A 17,975-nucleotide genomic window follows, 5' to 3' on the forward strand; every position below is an offset into this window, starting at 1 on the left:
GAAGTGCCATTTTCTATTTTTATTCAGAAGCAACAACACATTAAAATTACAAATTATGATACCTGGAAAAATAATATAAACTCAAAATTGCAGTGCAAATTCCTGCAGCACTTCAACATTCCAAGTGCAAAGAGATTTTATATGGTGGACATAAGATTTATTTCAATAAATTTAATGTGATAATTTCAGTTGCTGATATCCCTATGTAAACATTATTATGTATCAACAAAATGGATTTTCCTGAAAGTAATTAAGAGCGCCAAAATGGAACTAAGACTGTTAAAAAAAAAGCATAAAGCTACAATTGTATTAGTGTAGCAGAGTGTGATTTGGTACTATGATAAAAGCAAAATGCTGCAGATGCTGGAAATCTGAAACAAAAACAGAAAATGCTGGAAAACCTCAGCAGGTCTAACAGCATCTGGGGAGAGAAAGACAGAGTTAACCTTTTGAGTCCGTCAAACTCAAAATATTATCTCTGTCTTTCTCAAGAGTCATACGGACTCAAAACATTAACTCTGTCTTTCTCTCCCCAGATGCTGTTAGACCTGCTGAGTTTTTCCAGCATTTTCTGTGTTGTGATTTGGTACTATTTTCTGATTTCTTTTATTGTGGTTTTATCTCGGAATTTGTTGGCTTCTTGTTCTAGAAGAGATCTTGTTGGAGACAATGGTCCTTTGTTCAAAACACATTTATTCACAAGCCAACTATTTACAAAGGTTAAATAAGACAAAGACCAGTTAGATCTACTCTCTGAGATGCTACTCAGTCATCTTCCAGTGAGTGACATCACTGTGACATGGCTCTTTATGCACATGATCAGTAGCTATTATTAGAGTTAGGGTTACTTTACGTCTCCTCCCCAGTTCACTCTTCCCACAAACTGTTAACCTCGTGTGCTGGTTACGTTTCCATCTAACCCCTACTTCGCCCACACCTCCCACCCCCACACCCCCCCAAGTTACCTTTGCCAAAGGTGTGCGTCTCCAACAGTGTTCTCAGCTCACTTGGAGGACATGCAGGATGTATGGGCACCCTTTTGTCTCCTTGAAAAGCAAACACATTGGTGGAGTGGGATAGCAGCTTCTCACAACAGCTGGCTCCTGAGCTGTGACATTTACAATGACATGAATGTAAAGGTAGGGATGACCAATCAAGGAAAACTGATTCAAGAGAGGACCCTCCGGAACTTGAACGATCACAACCCCTCAAAAAAGAAGACAATGACCTGAAATTCTCCCTCTCATCAGTTTTGGCATTGCACTCTGGGGAAAGGTGAAAGCGCTGGTTTAACAAAATGAAGCATTTTCGACTGTTATGAAGAATTTGAAGCTGTATCATTCTCCACTGCTGTAACAACAAGAGAAGCATTCAATACCTGTGCCAGAAATGAACCTGGTAAACAAAAAGAAGAACAAAGAACGGCTGGAGACTAGGAAAGAAGGACTTCCCTACTCTTCTAGGGTAGGAATTTCTCTCTATATAGGCCAGGGTATCACTACGCTTGCTTTAGTGTGAGGCTGTTCCACTGCAGACAATGAGATCTCGGAGTCTGCTGCAGAAAGTATGATTGCACCTTTCAGAATAAACTTCAGGACAAGGATCTATAGGAAGTTCCTGCATAGTACTCTGGTCTGCAGACTTGCTTGTTCAACATCAGCATTGGGTGTTTTTACTACAAGAGTCTCAGTAATATTGGAAAAACAGCTAGCGTCAGCACTTATTTAGATAGCTGCTCTATAGTCAAATCTTCCCGTCTGATGCTGTGACAGTTTCCTCAGATGGGGGTACAGCATTGACGAACATATGAATTAGGAGCAGGAGTAGGCCACTCGGCTCCTTGAGCCTGCTCTGCTATTCAATAAGATCATGGCTGATCTGATTGTAACCTCAACTCCACATTCCCACCTACCCCTGAGAACCTTTCACCTATCATTGATATGCTCCTCTACTGCAGTATGTTCACTTTCTTGTGTTGCAGCATTTTGAATGTTTAAATCCCTCTCTGTGGCTTGGTACTGCTGTGTGACTGCTAATAGCTAGGCTTGTAGTTCAGCCTTCTCTTTCAGGTAGTGTCACTTCTCCAACTGATGTTTAATTTTATATTTTCAAGCTCCATTTGATGCTCGACTTTACATTTTTCTAAGGTGTAGAAACTCTGCAGTTTGGGCCTCTGTGTCTTTGCTGAAAGAAAGCTCGAGTGCTTCCATGGCTTGCTGATGAGATCCATGCGTGAGCTCCAGCTTACATTTGTACAAATTAATAACTTCTGAACTTTCACTATTGGTTTGATCCAATTTGGAGTTAACCGTCTCATTCTCCCGGGATAGCTTTTTTCTGACTGCTTGCAATTGTTGTAGCATGTCATTGGTGGGCTCAGTGGAATAAGCAGAAAAATTCACCTCTTTATTACCTTCTTCAACAAAAGGATAATTCTTCTCAGAAGAGACAACAAAGATTTCATGATCAATGGCAGTGGAGTCAAAGAGTGTAGTAAGGTCCAGGACCTCTACTCTCAACAGATCATCTGCCTCTGCAGCAGCTTCATTCTCTTGCACTCTTTCCTGAAAGAGCAAACTAAAGTCTAGAATATCATTTTGCAGGTGGTCACCATCATTCTTGGTGCATCCTGCTCTAGCCTGTCCCCAAAGAGAAGTGAAGATTACATATTTTCTGGAACGGCAGACCACCTTCAAATGGCCTAGCTTGCTACAGCCATGGCATTGCACAATTCAGGCAAGGCATTCTTCCCGATTGTGGGCATTCTCCCTGCCTGTGGACCTTCTTCCCACCACAATGGGGGTATTGACAAATGGCGGTTGGCACCTTTTCAGGGCGTTTCTCTGGTTGCTGCCTTGCTATACTTTTGATTTCACAACCCACAAATTGAATGACTTCATCGGTCTGTTCTTGGGAATTTCCCTCGCACCTCTGACAAAAGCCTTATTCTGCCTCCACTCTTCGGGCTGTCTGGTCAGTCGTACAGCTTTGCTTAAATTTAAATTTTCCCGAGATTGCAGGAAGTTGGAGAGATTCTCATCTGAAACACCAATGGCTATTCTATCTCTGATCAGGTCATCTTTTAATGTCCCATACTCTCAATTTTCGGCTAGGCGGTACAATTCATTGACAAATGAGTCAATCCCTTCACCCTGTTTTTGACTGTGCCGATTAAGTTTCACCCTTTCAATGACAATATTTTTATGGAGACTGAAGTATGAGTCAAAGGCTCCGATGACATCCTCATAGGAGGCTGTCTCTCCATTCACTCCCACCTGGCCAGCACATTGTCTGCCATGCTCCCAACAGTGTAAAACAAAGTGCTAACTTGCTCTTTGTTCTCTTTGCTCGCAAGACCTGAGGCGTTCCAGTAAACCATCTTTGCCAATTTTGCCATTGCTCAGCCTGTTTGGGGCCCTCAATATTTTGAAATGATTCTGGTTGGTACAAAGTAGTAGTCATTTCTCACCCTGATTCAAGGTTGTCTTTTCTCATGATGCCTGTCTTGCCAGTCACTGGGCTTCCCTTGTTATTTTGTCTTCTCCAGTGTGGATGCTGTGTTGGCCTTGAAGTCCTTCACCCACTGAGCTGCACTGTTGCTAGGCTTCACTTGAGGCTTTTCCCATCATTTTCTACTGTTCCTCTGTGGGTGTAGCCACTGCTGCCACCATCTGTTATCGTGGTTTTATCTTGGGATTCGATAGCTTCTTAGGCTAGAAGAGACCTTGCTGGAGACAATGGTCTTTTGTTAAAAATTTATTTACATGCTAACTATTTACAAAGATTAAATAAGACCAAAAGATAGCTAGGGCTACTGTCTGAGATGCTACTCAGTGATAGCTCAGAAATAGCTCCTTATGCACATGTTCAGTGGCTATTTTTAGAGTTAACTGTTTACTCCACATGATTATTGATAATCTTGTATATTGAAATAGCCTCAAGTAGAAAAAAGCTGCTTTTGCATTAATATTCACATAGAAGTGTTTGTCTCAAGTCACACTTTCTGATGTGGCCTTTGCTCAATATCAGTGGATGGATCCAGCTAACTTGAATGAGTTTGTCATGTTCCAATTAGTAAGAGTTTAACCCACGCATGAGCTAGGTGACACTTAGACCAGGCCATTGCGTGTACTGGTTCTGTCATATCATAGAATTCCCATTGCACAATTTATGCATCAACATTACTGGTGCATTACTACACATCATCAAACATTACTAATACATATTAGCAACATAGTTGGTTTGTATCAGCTATCAAATGAAACTATTGGAATTCTGTCACTTTTTTGTAGTGTTCAAATTGAATACGAAATGAATTTTAGCATCCATTCTTTGTGTAAAACATAATGCACAACTCAGTATGGGACAATGCTGATATATCCATCAATTTATACCTGTACATCGTTAGATACAAAAGGATAAAATATGCCACTTGTTTGAGGATCTTAATGCAGAGTTTCTCAGAAAAGTGGAACTCTGAAAAATATCACCGTGACTTCTTTACTTCCTCAGTTATTTTTTGAGGATGACTAAATTATTTTCTGGACCCAGCCTGTAAATTACCTTTCTAAATACTTTAGTTATTAATGAGTTGATTCTTCACTTTTAAGGGTCGATTATGTTCGTTGAATAATGTGTAGGCTGTTTAATAATAAATGATTTGTTTCGAGCTACCAATATGCTAAGCCCTTTATAAATATTTTAATAAGTACATAAAGAAAGAATTAACTTGCATTTATACAGTGCCTTTCATGATCTTGTGCAGCCAATATGTGTGCAGCTAGATTCCAAAAACAGCACTGAGATAAATTAGCGGTTTGGTGGTGTTGATTGAGGATGATAAATGCTGGCCAGGACAATGGGAGAACTCCATGTTCTCTTTAAAATAATGCCAGGGTGTCTTTTATATCTGCATAATAGAGTGTAACATAGGGAAATACTACAACCAACTTACATACAGCAAGGTTCCACAAACAGTAATGAGAAAAAAAATCTGCTTTTGCTATGTTAGTTGAAGGATAAGGTATTGGCCAGGACACTGGCAGCTAACTCCCCTGCTTTTCTTTGAATATTACCATATTATATTTTAAGTCCCTGTGAGGTGGGATAAGGGGCCTTGATTTAACATCTGATCTGAAAGAAGGCACTTTTGTCAAAGCAGCACTTCCTCAGTGCTGCACCAAATGTCAGCCAACATTTTATACCAAGCCAAAATAACTTGATCCTAGTTATATTTCTTACTTACTGGTTTGCACTTAGTTAACTTTGTGGTTTGGGTAGTATTGTTTTTGGTGTTTGTATGCAAAAAAATAAGAACATTGATTTTATATGTGGTTCCTGAGGCCCAATGATACATGCTTACGCAGATTATGAAGGCAAATGGTTTGAATTTTGTGCTCTGTTAAGATTTTTTTTTATTCATTCATAGGATGTGGGCATCGCTGGCTAGGCTAGCATTTATTGCCCATCCGTAATTGCCCCTGCATTCTTAAGAGTCAGACATAAGGTAGGTCTGGAGTTACGTGTAGGCCAGACCAGGTGAGGACAGCAGAATTCCTTCCCTAAAGAACACTAGTGAACCAGATGGGTTTTTACAACAATGGTTTCATGGTCATCATTAGACTTTTAATTCCAGATATTTATTGAATTCAAATTCCACCATCAGTTGTGGTGGGGTTCAAACCCAGGTCCCCAGAGCATTGCTGTGGGACTCTGGATTACCAGTCCAGTGACAATACCACTATGCCACTGCCTCCCCTTATTCTTATGTCATAAGAATGTCATGAGAATCTAAGTGAGAGGACTGGAAAGTATGGGCTTCAAGATCTGGATAAAATTATCTTGAGGTAATTACTGTCTTCTCGATCTGATGGCTCTTAAAATTAAAATAGGATATACAGCACTGAAACAGGCCATTTGGCCAAAACCAGACCATGTCGGTGTTTATCCTCTACTGAGCCTCCTCCCATCTTTCCTTATATAATGCAATTCATCTAACCCTTTATTTCTTTCTCCCTCATGTGCCTATCCAGTCTCCCCGTAAATGCATTTATACTATTCACTTCAACCGCTCTCTGTGGCAGTCAGTTCCACATTTTCACCATTCTCTGGTAAAGAAGTTGCTTCTGAATTCCTTATTTGATTTCTTGGTGATTGTCTTGTATTGATGGCCCCTAGTTTTGCTTTTCCTCACAAGTGTAAACAGTCACTCTGACATTACTCTATCAAACCCTTATTCAAGAGAAAAGAGCTCATGCCTGTTCATTCTCTACTAATGGGTATACGCTGTATTTCTGTTCTCACTTTTGTAAACCTTTTTGCATCCTCTCCAGTCCCTCTATATCTTTTTTATAATATGGCGATCAGAATTGTATGCAGTACTCTGACCGTGGTTCGATATGTTTTGGTAGGAAGAACAAGGAAAGACAATATAAAATAAAGGGTCCAAATCTAAAAGAGATGCAGGAGCAGAGGGACCTGGAGGTATATGTGCACAAATCGTTGAAGGTGGCAGGACAGGTTGAGAAAGTGATTCATAAGGCAGATGGCATCCTGGACTTTATAAGTACAAAAGTAAGAAAGTTATGATGAATCATTATAAAACACTGGTTCAACCTCAGCTGAAGCATTGTGTCAAATTCTGGACAGCACGCTTTAAAAAGGATGTGAAAACAATGGAGGGGGTGCGGAAAAGATTTGCGAAAATGGTTCTGGGGATGAGAGACTTACGAAGATAGATTGACGAAGCTGGGGCTGCTGTCTTTAGAGAAGAGAAAGTTGAGAGGAGATTTGAAAGAGGTGTTCAACATCATGAGGGGACGGAACAGAGTAGATAGGAAGGAACCGTTCTCATTGGTGGAAGGGTTGAGAACCAGAGGACACTGATTTAAAGTGATTGGCAAAAGAAGCCGTGGTGATATGAGCAAAACCTCGTGCACAGCGAGTATCTGGAATGCACTGCCTGAGAGTGTGATGGAGGCAGATTCAGTTGAGGCTTTAAAAAGAAAACTGAGTAATTATCTGAGGAGAAAAAATTTGCAGGCTACTGGGAAAAGGCGAGGGGAGAGAGCCAACAAACACAATGGGCGGAATGGCCTCTTTCTGTGCTGTAAACATTCTATGATTCTATTCAATGAAATGTTTCATTCCTTACCACTGTCAACCCAAGATATGGTCGACATTTACAGTGACAAATTTCAAATTGTGTAAGGGGTGAGCCTTTCTACAGGTTCTGAATCCAAATTAAAGTTTTTTAAGTGTTTCCAAATGTGCTTACGCCAAATTAGTTTGGCTGTTAGATGATGGTGGCAGCACTTTTAGGTGAATATAGATACCCAGTTTCAAAACTGGTCAAATTCTCATTTCTAAAATGCAACATTTCTTAATTGTTTGTTTCCAAACTTGTCAAGATTGAAGCAAGTTAGCCCAGTTTGTGTCTCATCTGACTGCTGCATAAATGCAATCCAGATAATTGCATATTACTCATGACATCATAGCTTTATTGTGTGATGAATTATAGATTGTATATATACCATAAAATATGCAAATATTGTAGCCAAATCAATACAGCTGCTTCCAGAATCAGATCGAATCTGTATTCTGCATTTGCACCATTTAGAGAAGTTAGTCCAGCACAACTGAAAAACAGGAGTATTTGAGTTGTCATTCAGCTAAATCATAAACTGTGCAACAGAAAATTGGTGGATAACCCAAAACTAAATTTTCAGATGGTGCTTTCAGAAATTGCAGTTCCGTTCCCAATTTAGTTTTCAATTTATTGGTAAATTGCTTATGATCACTGTTCCATTTAATCAAAATGAAATGGATTTTAAATTGACAGGCAAAATGTTGTTTGTTTTTTCCCTTTTGCCTTCTCCTTTGCAATCAATATTTCAAATTGCTAGGTTTATTGTTATTATTGGTGATATACGATCATCTGGAACACCACGTGCATTCTGTTGGACAACAGGCAGTTATTCACTGATTTACACCATGAAAAAAGTACAAGTTGCATGAAACTCAGTCTTTTATATATCTCTTGAGCTACCATGATTTGCAATTTATAGCAACATTATAATCTGTACCTATGGATGAATTTATGATTTTGGTTTAAAGAATGAACAGCAGAAATTTTGTTTTCTATCTAGTGCACATCTGTGAAACTTCAAATTGTCATAACTATAATAAGCAAAGGAAGTAAGGCAGTCATATTTGGTTGCTTAGACCTGGAAATTCAGAAACACCTCCCAATCTACAAAGCTGCAAGCACTTCCAAATTTCCTCACCTATGACAAATAACTCCTAATTGATCTCAGATTGTTTCATAATTAGATTTAGTAGCCTTAAAATAGAAAGGTTAGTTCATCTCAGTTCCATATAAAAGAGCAGAATAATAGATTGTTCATTACATGTTGTAATGGTCCTGCCGTTATAAAACAGAATATAATTAGACTTGATCTCAGAAAGGCACAGAGGCCCATTACTTTATTTAATACTTTATTGCTTAATTTAATACTTTATTACTTTAATTACTTTATTTAAGATAATAAAGTTTTGTTGTACTACACTGGATGGATGGTACCAAGGTATACAGTTCAGAAGTTTCCAGACTTGTCTCTAGTCTCTGCTGAGTTACCTGATGTCAGTAAGAGCAGAAGTTTGCCTTGATGCCTCAGTGCTTCAGGTAGCTGTGGTGTCTACTGGAAAGTGTGTGTGTGTGTATGTATGTAAGATCATACAAGGACATGATTGTTCTAGGCCTGGGCACTGTCAATGCTCAAGAAGCCTGACGATATAAACTCATGCATTTTAAATAACCAATTGGACCAGGTATCCTATTGAACTTTATCCCATAAAGAAACAGCAGTTTGAAGAGAAGATGGAATAGAGTTAAAATTGTGCGCGATTAATGAGCATTAATGTGCATTTCTTTTCAGCCAAAGTATGCTTTAAACCACATAAATCGAAAGTTGACCCTGGAGCCAAAGGTGACCATCAATGCAAGAATTGTGGTGGTTGGTGCTTCAGACGCTGGGATCTCCTTCCTAGAAACATTGGTCTTCTGGTAATATAATTCTGCTTTTTACAGTTTGTGATAATTGTGCATAGGATAACAGTGGTAAAAATATGTTACTGTAATAATGCCCTCAGCTGCAAGATTAATTCTTGAAGGATTATTAGACATTAGCAGAATCTTTTCGTTAAATGCCCTTATTCTCACTTATAGGCATTTAAGTAATTTATTTTAATTTTTTCTGCCTTTTCTTGCCTCTTTTCTTGAACACACTAACTTCTGCTGGGTTGGTTCTAGGGATGGTGTCAGCCCTCGACGAGCACAGTCAAGTGACCATTCTTCATCTATAGCCTCAGATAGTAAATGTTGTCATGCTTGTTGACTTTGGGCAGCAACATGGGCCAGGATTTTGCCCTTGTCGGGCAGGCTTGGTAGGAGCGGTCAGGAAGCTGATTGCCGCCCGCAATCAGGGCCCGATCGCAATTGCACACTGGCAAGCCAATTAAGGCCCACCCAGCATGAAACATGTGCTGCAGTGCTCAGTGCTGCCTATGTGGGGGGTACCGGGGAGGAGGGCAAGTGGGGAACTTCGCACAGCGCAGAGATGAAGATTTTAAGAAATAAAAATAAAGATTTTTAAAATGTTACAAAACATGTACCCTCATGTGACTCTCTCACATGAGCAGGGACATGTTAGTAATGAGAAGTTAAAATTTTTATTTTATTTTTAATTGCTGTTGGAAACCTCATCCCGCCCTTGGATGAGGTTTCCTAAAAAATGCAAAGGCCGCTTGGCCTTTTCGCTTGCCCGCTAACCGTAAGGTTGGACGGGCAGCGAAAAATTACATTTAATTGGGAATTTAATTGCCTTAATAGACCTTAATTGTCAGCAGGCGCGCTGCTGACTCCAACCGAAATATCGTGCGAGTGCGCGATGACGTCAGGACACTCGCCTGAGGTCATTGTGCATCATTTTACTCTCTTTCGGGTCGGATGCGCACCCACCCAACGATGTAAAAATTCTGGCCATGCTGTCTGATCCTGTTTGTACACCTGCACTTTCCAACAGCAGTCTCTGGATAGCGGTCAGTAATAAAAATGTTGCCAAACATATTTTCCTCCACCTTTACCCAGGCCGGCTGCAACATTTGTGCACCTCCAACTGCTACCCCAGTGAGATAAGCCACCTCAGAGCACACCTGAACCACAGTCCAGTGGCCTTTATGGCCTGAATTTAATGCTCATTTGCATGAAACTCAGTCTTTTATATATCTCTTGAGCTGCCATGATTTTCTATTTATAGCAACATTATAATCTGTACCTATGGATGAATTTATAATTTTGGTTTAAAGAATGAACAGCAGAAATTTTGTTTTCTATCTAGTGCACGTCTGTGAAACTTCAAATTGTTATAACTATAATAAGAATTTAAAGCTCCCTCCCCCACCGGTGGGTTTGTAGATGGGGCATGAGCGTAAAATTCCTTGAATTGGCTTCCCGCTACCCCGACCTCGCTACAATTTTATGCTGGGGCGGGTGAGGTCTCAGACCAGCCACCCGCCCTTGGCCCAGTTGATTCCCTTAAGTGACCAATCATTGACCACTTAAGGGCAGTTTTCCCCCCAGCCTCAGTTTTTAGGCTGGCTGGAGGAGTTCCCATATATGGGCGAAGACCAAAAATAATTGAGTTTAGGCCTCAGGTGGGAAGGGGTGGACACCTCCACCAGAAGCCCCCTTTTAATTTCGGGCACCACCACCCCCCCCAATAAGGTTTGGTAACCACTGGACCTCCCTGTCCCCACCCCATCCCACCCCACCCAGCCTCTCCCGCGACACCCCAATCTTCCAGTGTCCACCCCCCTTGGCCTCCCCTACCCTCCCTGCCCTGAGACGTTCAGAACTTACCTGTTCCCGGAATCTCAGGACTTAGGCTTCGGGGACTGCATGCAGTCCCAGTCCTGTCCACTAAAGCTTGTGGCGCTACAGCGACTTGGCCGCAGCTCTCCCAGGCGGGACTTCCTCCTGAGCGAGGGGCAGAAGTCCTGCTGCAGCCAATTCGCACTCCTTGAAATGTGTTCCCCGCCGACTCTTCGGATGGCGGGATGGGAAGCCCTGCCATCCTAAAAACCCTGGCCTATGGCTTAGTACCCAGAGCTCTCTACATTGGATGACTCCTATGTGTGAACATTTCAGTTTTGAGATGTCAACTCATGACAGAAATTTAAATGTGGCTTAAAGCAGCAAGCTGCATGGAATGCAAAGTTGGCATTAATGAACTCTTCATTCCTATTCCTAGTCCTCTTTAGTCTTTTTTTTTCTTTTTCTCTTTTTACAATCCATCTCCTGGTTGGTTATTTAAGTATTTTCTTCAGCTTCCTCTGATTGGATACTGAGAGAAAGCCAAGGCTGTTATGGAGTTATGACTATCCTAGCATTCCTAGAAGCAGTGAAAAGTTTTATTAAAACTACAGGTTTCTAGTTTCAATAGAAGACTGGGAACGGCTCATCTCTGCTTTGTCTCACACTCCAGCCAGGGAAATATGAGTAAACGCCACAAGTTTCAAACGATAGTGTTATGGACAGGAGGGGGAATAGTTTAAACAAACCTGATTTCTCCACTCACTACCCATCCATAAACTGAAAAATGTTTTTGATTTTTGATTTCTCCCTTTATAAGTGGTGGGGTATTTTCCCCAACCCTTCAGTTTGGGAGTTGTCCAATCCTCTAGGTAACCCCACAGCAAACTCGAGATAAGAGAGGTAGTTTATTACACACACGCACATGCACACACACACATGAAGGAGTTTTGCAACGTCCACCTCTTTTTACATTCATACACTAAAAGAGGGATGAGGGAAGAAAGGGGTTCACGGCAAAGACCACGATAAAAATAAGAATTATGGTTTCATGTGAGTCCAGAGTCCAGAATCAATGTCCAAGGAACTTTCTTTCAGGTGGCTTTGTCTGAAAGAATTTCTGGTCTTGGTCCTAGGAACTCGGTTGCAGGTTGAGACCGTTGAAGATGCAGCCAAGTGTCTTGTATCCTGAGTATTAGTTCACTCTGTAGGCGGATACAGTGTTCATTCTGGAAACCAGACTTGGAGAGAGATGGTGGTCAAAGGCAGGCTGCTAGTCTGAAGTCCAGTTCCCTTTGGAGGTTAGACCGGAACTGAAGATAAAGTTCAGAAGCTGTATAATTAAGGGAATTCAGACAGCTCAAACCTCGGTCATGTGACAGGGTGGTTTCAGGTTGAGCTATTCAGCCAATGAGGCTCCTGGTTGAAACCCATTGTGTTTTGGAGCAGGTAGTGGTGGGGCCATTAGCCCAACATTGAAGATTAGGAGTCACAAATGGCTCTACCTTTGCCCATAACTAGCTGATGCCGACTTACTGTCTGCTATCCTTTGTCTACTATCCTTTGTGTTGGCTTGGCTGGAATGTTTATACGATGCAAGGCTTGTCACATTCCTGGAGATTTGATGTGTTAGCCTTTGTTTGCTTTCAAACTACTCAGAAACTTCCAGAAAACAGCTTGTGATCAGCTGCAGCCTTTGTATCAGCTCAGCAATTGCCCATTTTGAAAAGCAGAAAAAATAATTTTATAAAGTAGCCAGGCTGACACAGGTATATATTTTTTTTTTCTTCCTGTCTCCTGGATGGGACAATAGTTTTTACATTTTGGAGATTGCTAATCTTGGAGTATGGTGGGAGATTGTAAGGATACTACAAGACTCCTACAAAATACTTAGTTGATAGTGAGAACGTTGACAGGACTGATCTGTTAGGAGATCAGGGATTTCGTTCATAAATATTAACTGTTAAAAAATGAATGTACTGAGAGATTTTGGCAAGTGGTAGCTGTGAGATTTTCAATCGCAAGTCAACTGAGATATTGGTTTGCTGTAAAGACATAAATATGGTTAACAGCAGCTGACTGATTCAATCACATGGGTTTCTGCCTGAGCATACTTTAACCCAAGCTGACTCTCCTATTACCACTGATGTGGCATTTCTAAGTCACTGATGCTTCTTAGTTATCAGAGCAAAGGAATCTCATTTATTGACTGCAGAGAGAACTAGTTTCAGATTATTGCTAACTAAATCACCTGGAAGGAATAGTCCTACGGAAAGGATTATAGAAACAACTGAAGCAGAGCCATGCCGTAAAAGTTAAAGCAAGTTTTATTAGCCCGCAGTAATATCATCCGCATTTGAATGATTGCAGAGACGTGTGAGTAATTTTATATAATCAAAGTCAGATGAGTGGTTGGGAAAAGGGGACAGTGAGCCTGTGTTTATCCAACTTTCCAACAATGTGTCCAGGTAGTGGAAACCTGGCTGCCTTTTACATTATTTTGAAAACGCAGCTAAGTTTATACTGCATCACCCACTGGACCTGTAGAAAGCCTGCAAGTGAAGCAAATCAAACAGCCCTCTTGCATTTGATTCTGGAGGCCTTGACAGTGTCCTGGGTGATGTACTTGTTGGCTGCAGATTGTGAAATTCTGTAGATGTCACCATCAGATGCTTGGAAGGAGCTAGACTCGAAGAAACTGAGAGCTGTGGTCACCTTGACAGCCACAGGCAATGTGTGGCCCTTCTGCTTCTCCTGGATAGAGATTTGCTTCTTAATGGCTGCAGGTGTCTGTGACTATGGGCAGGTTTTTCCGGTTGGTGACCGGGGACGGGGCCTGCTCGCCGAAGTGTAAAATGAGGCGGGGATACATCGGGCGTGCGTCCCGACATCATTCCGTATCATTTAGATTTTCAGTTCGGCGGATGCACAGCCGAATCGGCTGCACACCCACCGAACTGTCAACGGCCTACTAAGGCCATTAAAAAACGAATTAACCTGATTGATGGACCTGGCAGGCCGGGAGCCCAGGCCGGGAGCCCAGGCCGGGAGCCCAGGCCGGGCCTCGGAAAAAGCATCAAACCTCATCCACGGGCGGGACGAGGTTTCATGAGGATTTTAAAATTTTTATCAAATGTTTAAATAAAAGTTATGGACATGTCCCAACTCATGTGGCAATGTCACATGAGGGGACATGGCAGGGAAATTTTTTTTTATTACCTTTATTTCAACTTTTAAATCAGAGCCGATCTCCCTGAGGCAGCTCTTTGCCTCGGGAGATCTGTGTGCTTTTTCACACGCACTCCCGGCTGAGGGAATCCCCCCCCCCGCCCGCCCGCACAGGGAGCGCATAGTGCTCCTTAATTAGCCCACCCATGTAAAATGGCGGCGCGCCTCCGAATGGGGGTGCTGTTTGGAAGTCCGCCCGCCCGCGCACGCCTGCTGCCACACTTCCCCCCCGATGGGGGGTATAATGCTGCCCTATCTGTTTCAAAGGCCTGAGCATTCTGTTGGTCAGAAATGTCAAGGCAGCTGCCCCTTAGTCTCTAGAAATGAAAACTGAAAATGCTGGAAGTATCCAGCAGATCAAGCAGCACCTGTGGACAGGGAAACAGAGTTAATGCTCCAAGTCATTAATGCTTCAGGTCAATGACCTTTACATAGTCCTGATACTGCCAGTCTTGCTGATAATTTCCAGCATCTTTGTTCTTATTTCAGATTTCCAGCATCTGCAGTATTTTCATTTTATCCTGACCTATATGAGCCGGGAGTATTGCCTCCTTCAAGTTGCAGCCCTGTCCATCCTTTCTGTCCTGTGGAGTTGCATGTGGCTACTGCTTCTGGTGTTGATGCTCCTACAGCTGCTGTACTGAGTTAAAATCCTGCTCCCCAGAGGTCTGTGCTACTGCAGCATTGGTAGTGCCCATGTTGAGGCAGAATCTCCGAGGCAAAACATTGAGATTCAGTGCAGTGTACTCCAAGGCACTTGAAAGTTACTGGACAAAGTTGCGTTCCCAAAGAAAATAGCGGGGATGAAAGAACTATTCTTTCAGCGGTAGCCTTTCACAATGGCTAACCACAATTTTGGCCTTTACACTGTTGCTAACAGGTTGATTCAGTCAACAATGACTTCCAGCTGCGCACTCCTCCCCTCCAACCTGGCACGATGTTGAAACAACACAGAACTTGTGCACTGGCAGGGAAAGTTAGAGTTAAAGAAGGACTTACTTGACTTTTCAAGCAATTTAATTGCTTGACAGGTCCAAAGGGGTTCCAACCTCACCTAGATACCCTTCCTGGTAAAACCTATGAGTGCAGGATGACGTCAGGATCCTGATCTGACATCGCTATTTGAAGATTTAACTCCCCAAAACTCCACCAAAACCTGCCATACCTTGCCTGGAAAAGTTCCACCCAGTAAGTCCAGCTGAAATATAGTGGAGTCTGGTTCCAAGCTGGTTTACAGCACCCAAACCATTGCTAGATAATAGGGCTAAAATGTAAAGGGCACTTCAAATTGCTGGGCATTCGGAGAAAGTAGCTAAAGGTCTCCAGAAACCATTCCAGGTAAATGAACCTTCTATAGCCATTTTCCATGAATATTCTCAGAAATCTCAGGCAACAGTAACACTCAACAGATATGCTTATGAGCTAATACAAGCTTGTATTTATGAGGCATATCCCAAAATCCTGGGTTCCCCTCTCATCCCCCAGCTAATATATTATTAGCAACGTGCCTAAGGGGATCAGAAAAATATTCAGATGAACTTCTGTCATTATTGGGAGAGGTGAAAACATTTTTTTTTAGACACTACTTTTATCTGTGTGCATCTAGTATTTGTACCAATTATTAATATACAAAATGTTTCTGCTAGTTATGTATAAATTATTTGTATATACGAACATATGAATTAGGAGCAGGAGTAGGCCACTCGGCCCCTCGAGCCTGCTCTGCCATTCAATAAGATCATGGCTGATCTGAATGTAACCTCAACCACAAATTCCTGCCTACCTCTAATAACCTGCTACCCCTTTATTAATCAAGAATCTATCTAGCTCTGTATTCAAAGACTCTGCTTCCACCGCCTTTTGAGGAAGAGAGTTCCAAAGACTCTCAACCCTCTGAGAGAAAAAATTTCTCCTCAACTTTGTCTTAAATGAGTGACCCCTTATTTTTAAACAGTGACCCCTAGTTCTAGATTCTCCCACAAGACGAAACATCCTCTCCACATCCACCCTGTCAAGACCCCTCAGGGTTTCAATTAAGTCACCTCTTACTCTTCTAAATTCCAGTGGATACAAGCCTAATCTGTCCAACCTTTCCTCATAAGACAACCCACCCATCCCTGGTATTAGTCTAGTAAACCTTCTCTTAACTACTTCCAACACATTTACATCTTTCTTTAAATAAGGAGACCAGTACTGTCGAGATATGGGCCTGAATCTTCTGATTGGCGTGCAGGGGTGGGCCCTGCTCACCGACACATAAAATGACGTGCAGTGACATCAGGCGTGTGACCCGACGTCACCCTGCGTCATTCCGATCTTCAGTTCGGCGGGCGCGCACTAGAGTCGGCTGCACGCCCGTTGAACTGTCAAAGGCCTGTTAAGGCCAGTAATCACCTCATTAAAGTCATTGTCAGGTTGGGGGGCAGGCGAAGAACCCAGGCAGCCTTCGCATTTTTCATGGAACCTCATCCATGGTCGGGATGAGGTTTCATGAAGGGCTTATAAGTTTAATAAATATTTTTATTAAAATTCATTGACATGTCCCAGCTCATGTGACACTGTCACATGAGAGGACATGTCTGAATAATTTCTTAAATTCTTTTTTTCAAATTTTCATAAAGTAATCTCCCTGAGGCAGCTCCGTGCTTCAGGGAGATTTCTGCGCTCTTTCGTGCGCATGTGTGAAAGGGTGCAGGCCCCGACTCTCCTTCCTCCCCCCACCCGCACAGGTAGCGCTAAGCGCTTCCGGGTGCGCGTCATGCTGGGCGGGCCTTAATTGGACCACCCACGTAAAATAGCAGCGCGCAGCCGATCCCGGGCAGTGATCAGCTGTGTGCCCGCCTGCACCCTCTCCCGCCAGCCTGCCCGACGGGGAGAAAATTCTCCCCATGGTCTCGCCAGTTGCCCTGTACAACTGAAGCACAATCTCCCTACTTTTGTAATCAATTCCCCTCACAATAAATGATAACATTCTATTGGCTTTCCTAACTACCTGCTGTACCTGCATACCAACCTTTTGCAATTCATGCACTAGGACATCCAGATCCCTCTGAATCTCAGAGCTCTGCAATCTCTCACCATTTAGATAATAAGCTTCTTTTCTATTCTACCTGCCAAAATGAGCAATTTCACATTTGCCCACATTATACTACATGAGTTAAGTAAATGATTTTAAACCAAGAAGGCCATTATTAATTGCTGCCTTGCCAGTACTTTCACCATGAAGAAGCCAGCTAGTTGAAAGGTCACTGAGAGTCTGTGTACAGGACTTATTAATGCGCTGAAACTTTGATTAATTAGAGGACATCCCTTTAGTGCAACTGGAGCACTTGAGTTGTGTTTTAGCTACTTAAGACCCATTTATAACAAGTATTGAATGGAATGCCTCAATTAAATAATTATTTTAAATGTTGTATCCAGTGCTATTTCTGCTACCCTTGCTACCCCTGCCCCTATGCCATACTTGCTTCTCCATCTTATGCAACTCCGCACCGTATCAATTAATCATGCTGGCAGTCAATGGGCAGCCAACAGCTCTTGACCAACTGTTGGTGCTTGAAATTTTGGGTCCCTCCCCACAGACCTAATCACATCACCCCACCTCCAGTGTTCCCAATATATTATTAGCAACATCCTTTAGAACATTAAAAAAATATTCAGATGAACGTCTCTCACATTATTACGCAAGGTCAGAGCACTTCTGCAGAGGCTTGCAAAGATTCAAAGCAGTCTGGCAATGGTGATATTGCATGAGGGCAGGATTATTGTCCCTGTCATGTTTTATGAAATTGATTTAATGCTAACGCTGATGTATAGAAAATGCAGGCTCTTCCACCCCCAACCTCCCCCCATCAACCTCTATCCCTATTTGGATACA

General features: G+C 42.2%; 1 protein-coding gene across 1 annotated transcript in view; it reads left to right on the forward strand.

Annotated features, from left to right (window-relative positions):
- Nucleotides 1-17,975, forward strand: part of cfap61 (cilia and flagella associated protein 61) — a 216,307-nt gene that overhangs the window by 110,648 nt on the left and 87,684 nt on the right. The window contains exon 17 of the mRNA XM_078557547.1: nucleotides 8,937-9,064. Within this exon, the coding sequence (XP_078413673.1) occupies nucleotides 8,937-9,064 (128 nt within the window). The remainder of the gene's footprint in view (nucleotides 1-8,936; nucleotides 9,065-17,975) is intronic.

This window comes from Cetorhinus maximus, chromosome 14 (assembly GCF_964194155.1).
Source record: "Cetorhinus maximus chromosome 14, sCetMax3.hap1.1, whole genome shotgun sequence".
NCBI classification, from domain to species: Eukaryota; Metazoa; Chordata; class Chondrichthyes; order Lamniformes; family Cetorhinidae; genus Cetorhinus; species Cetorhinus maximus.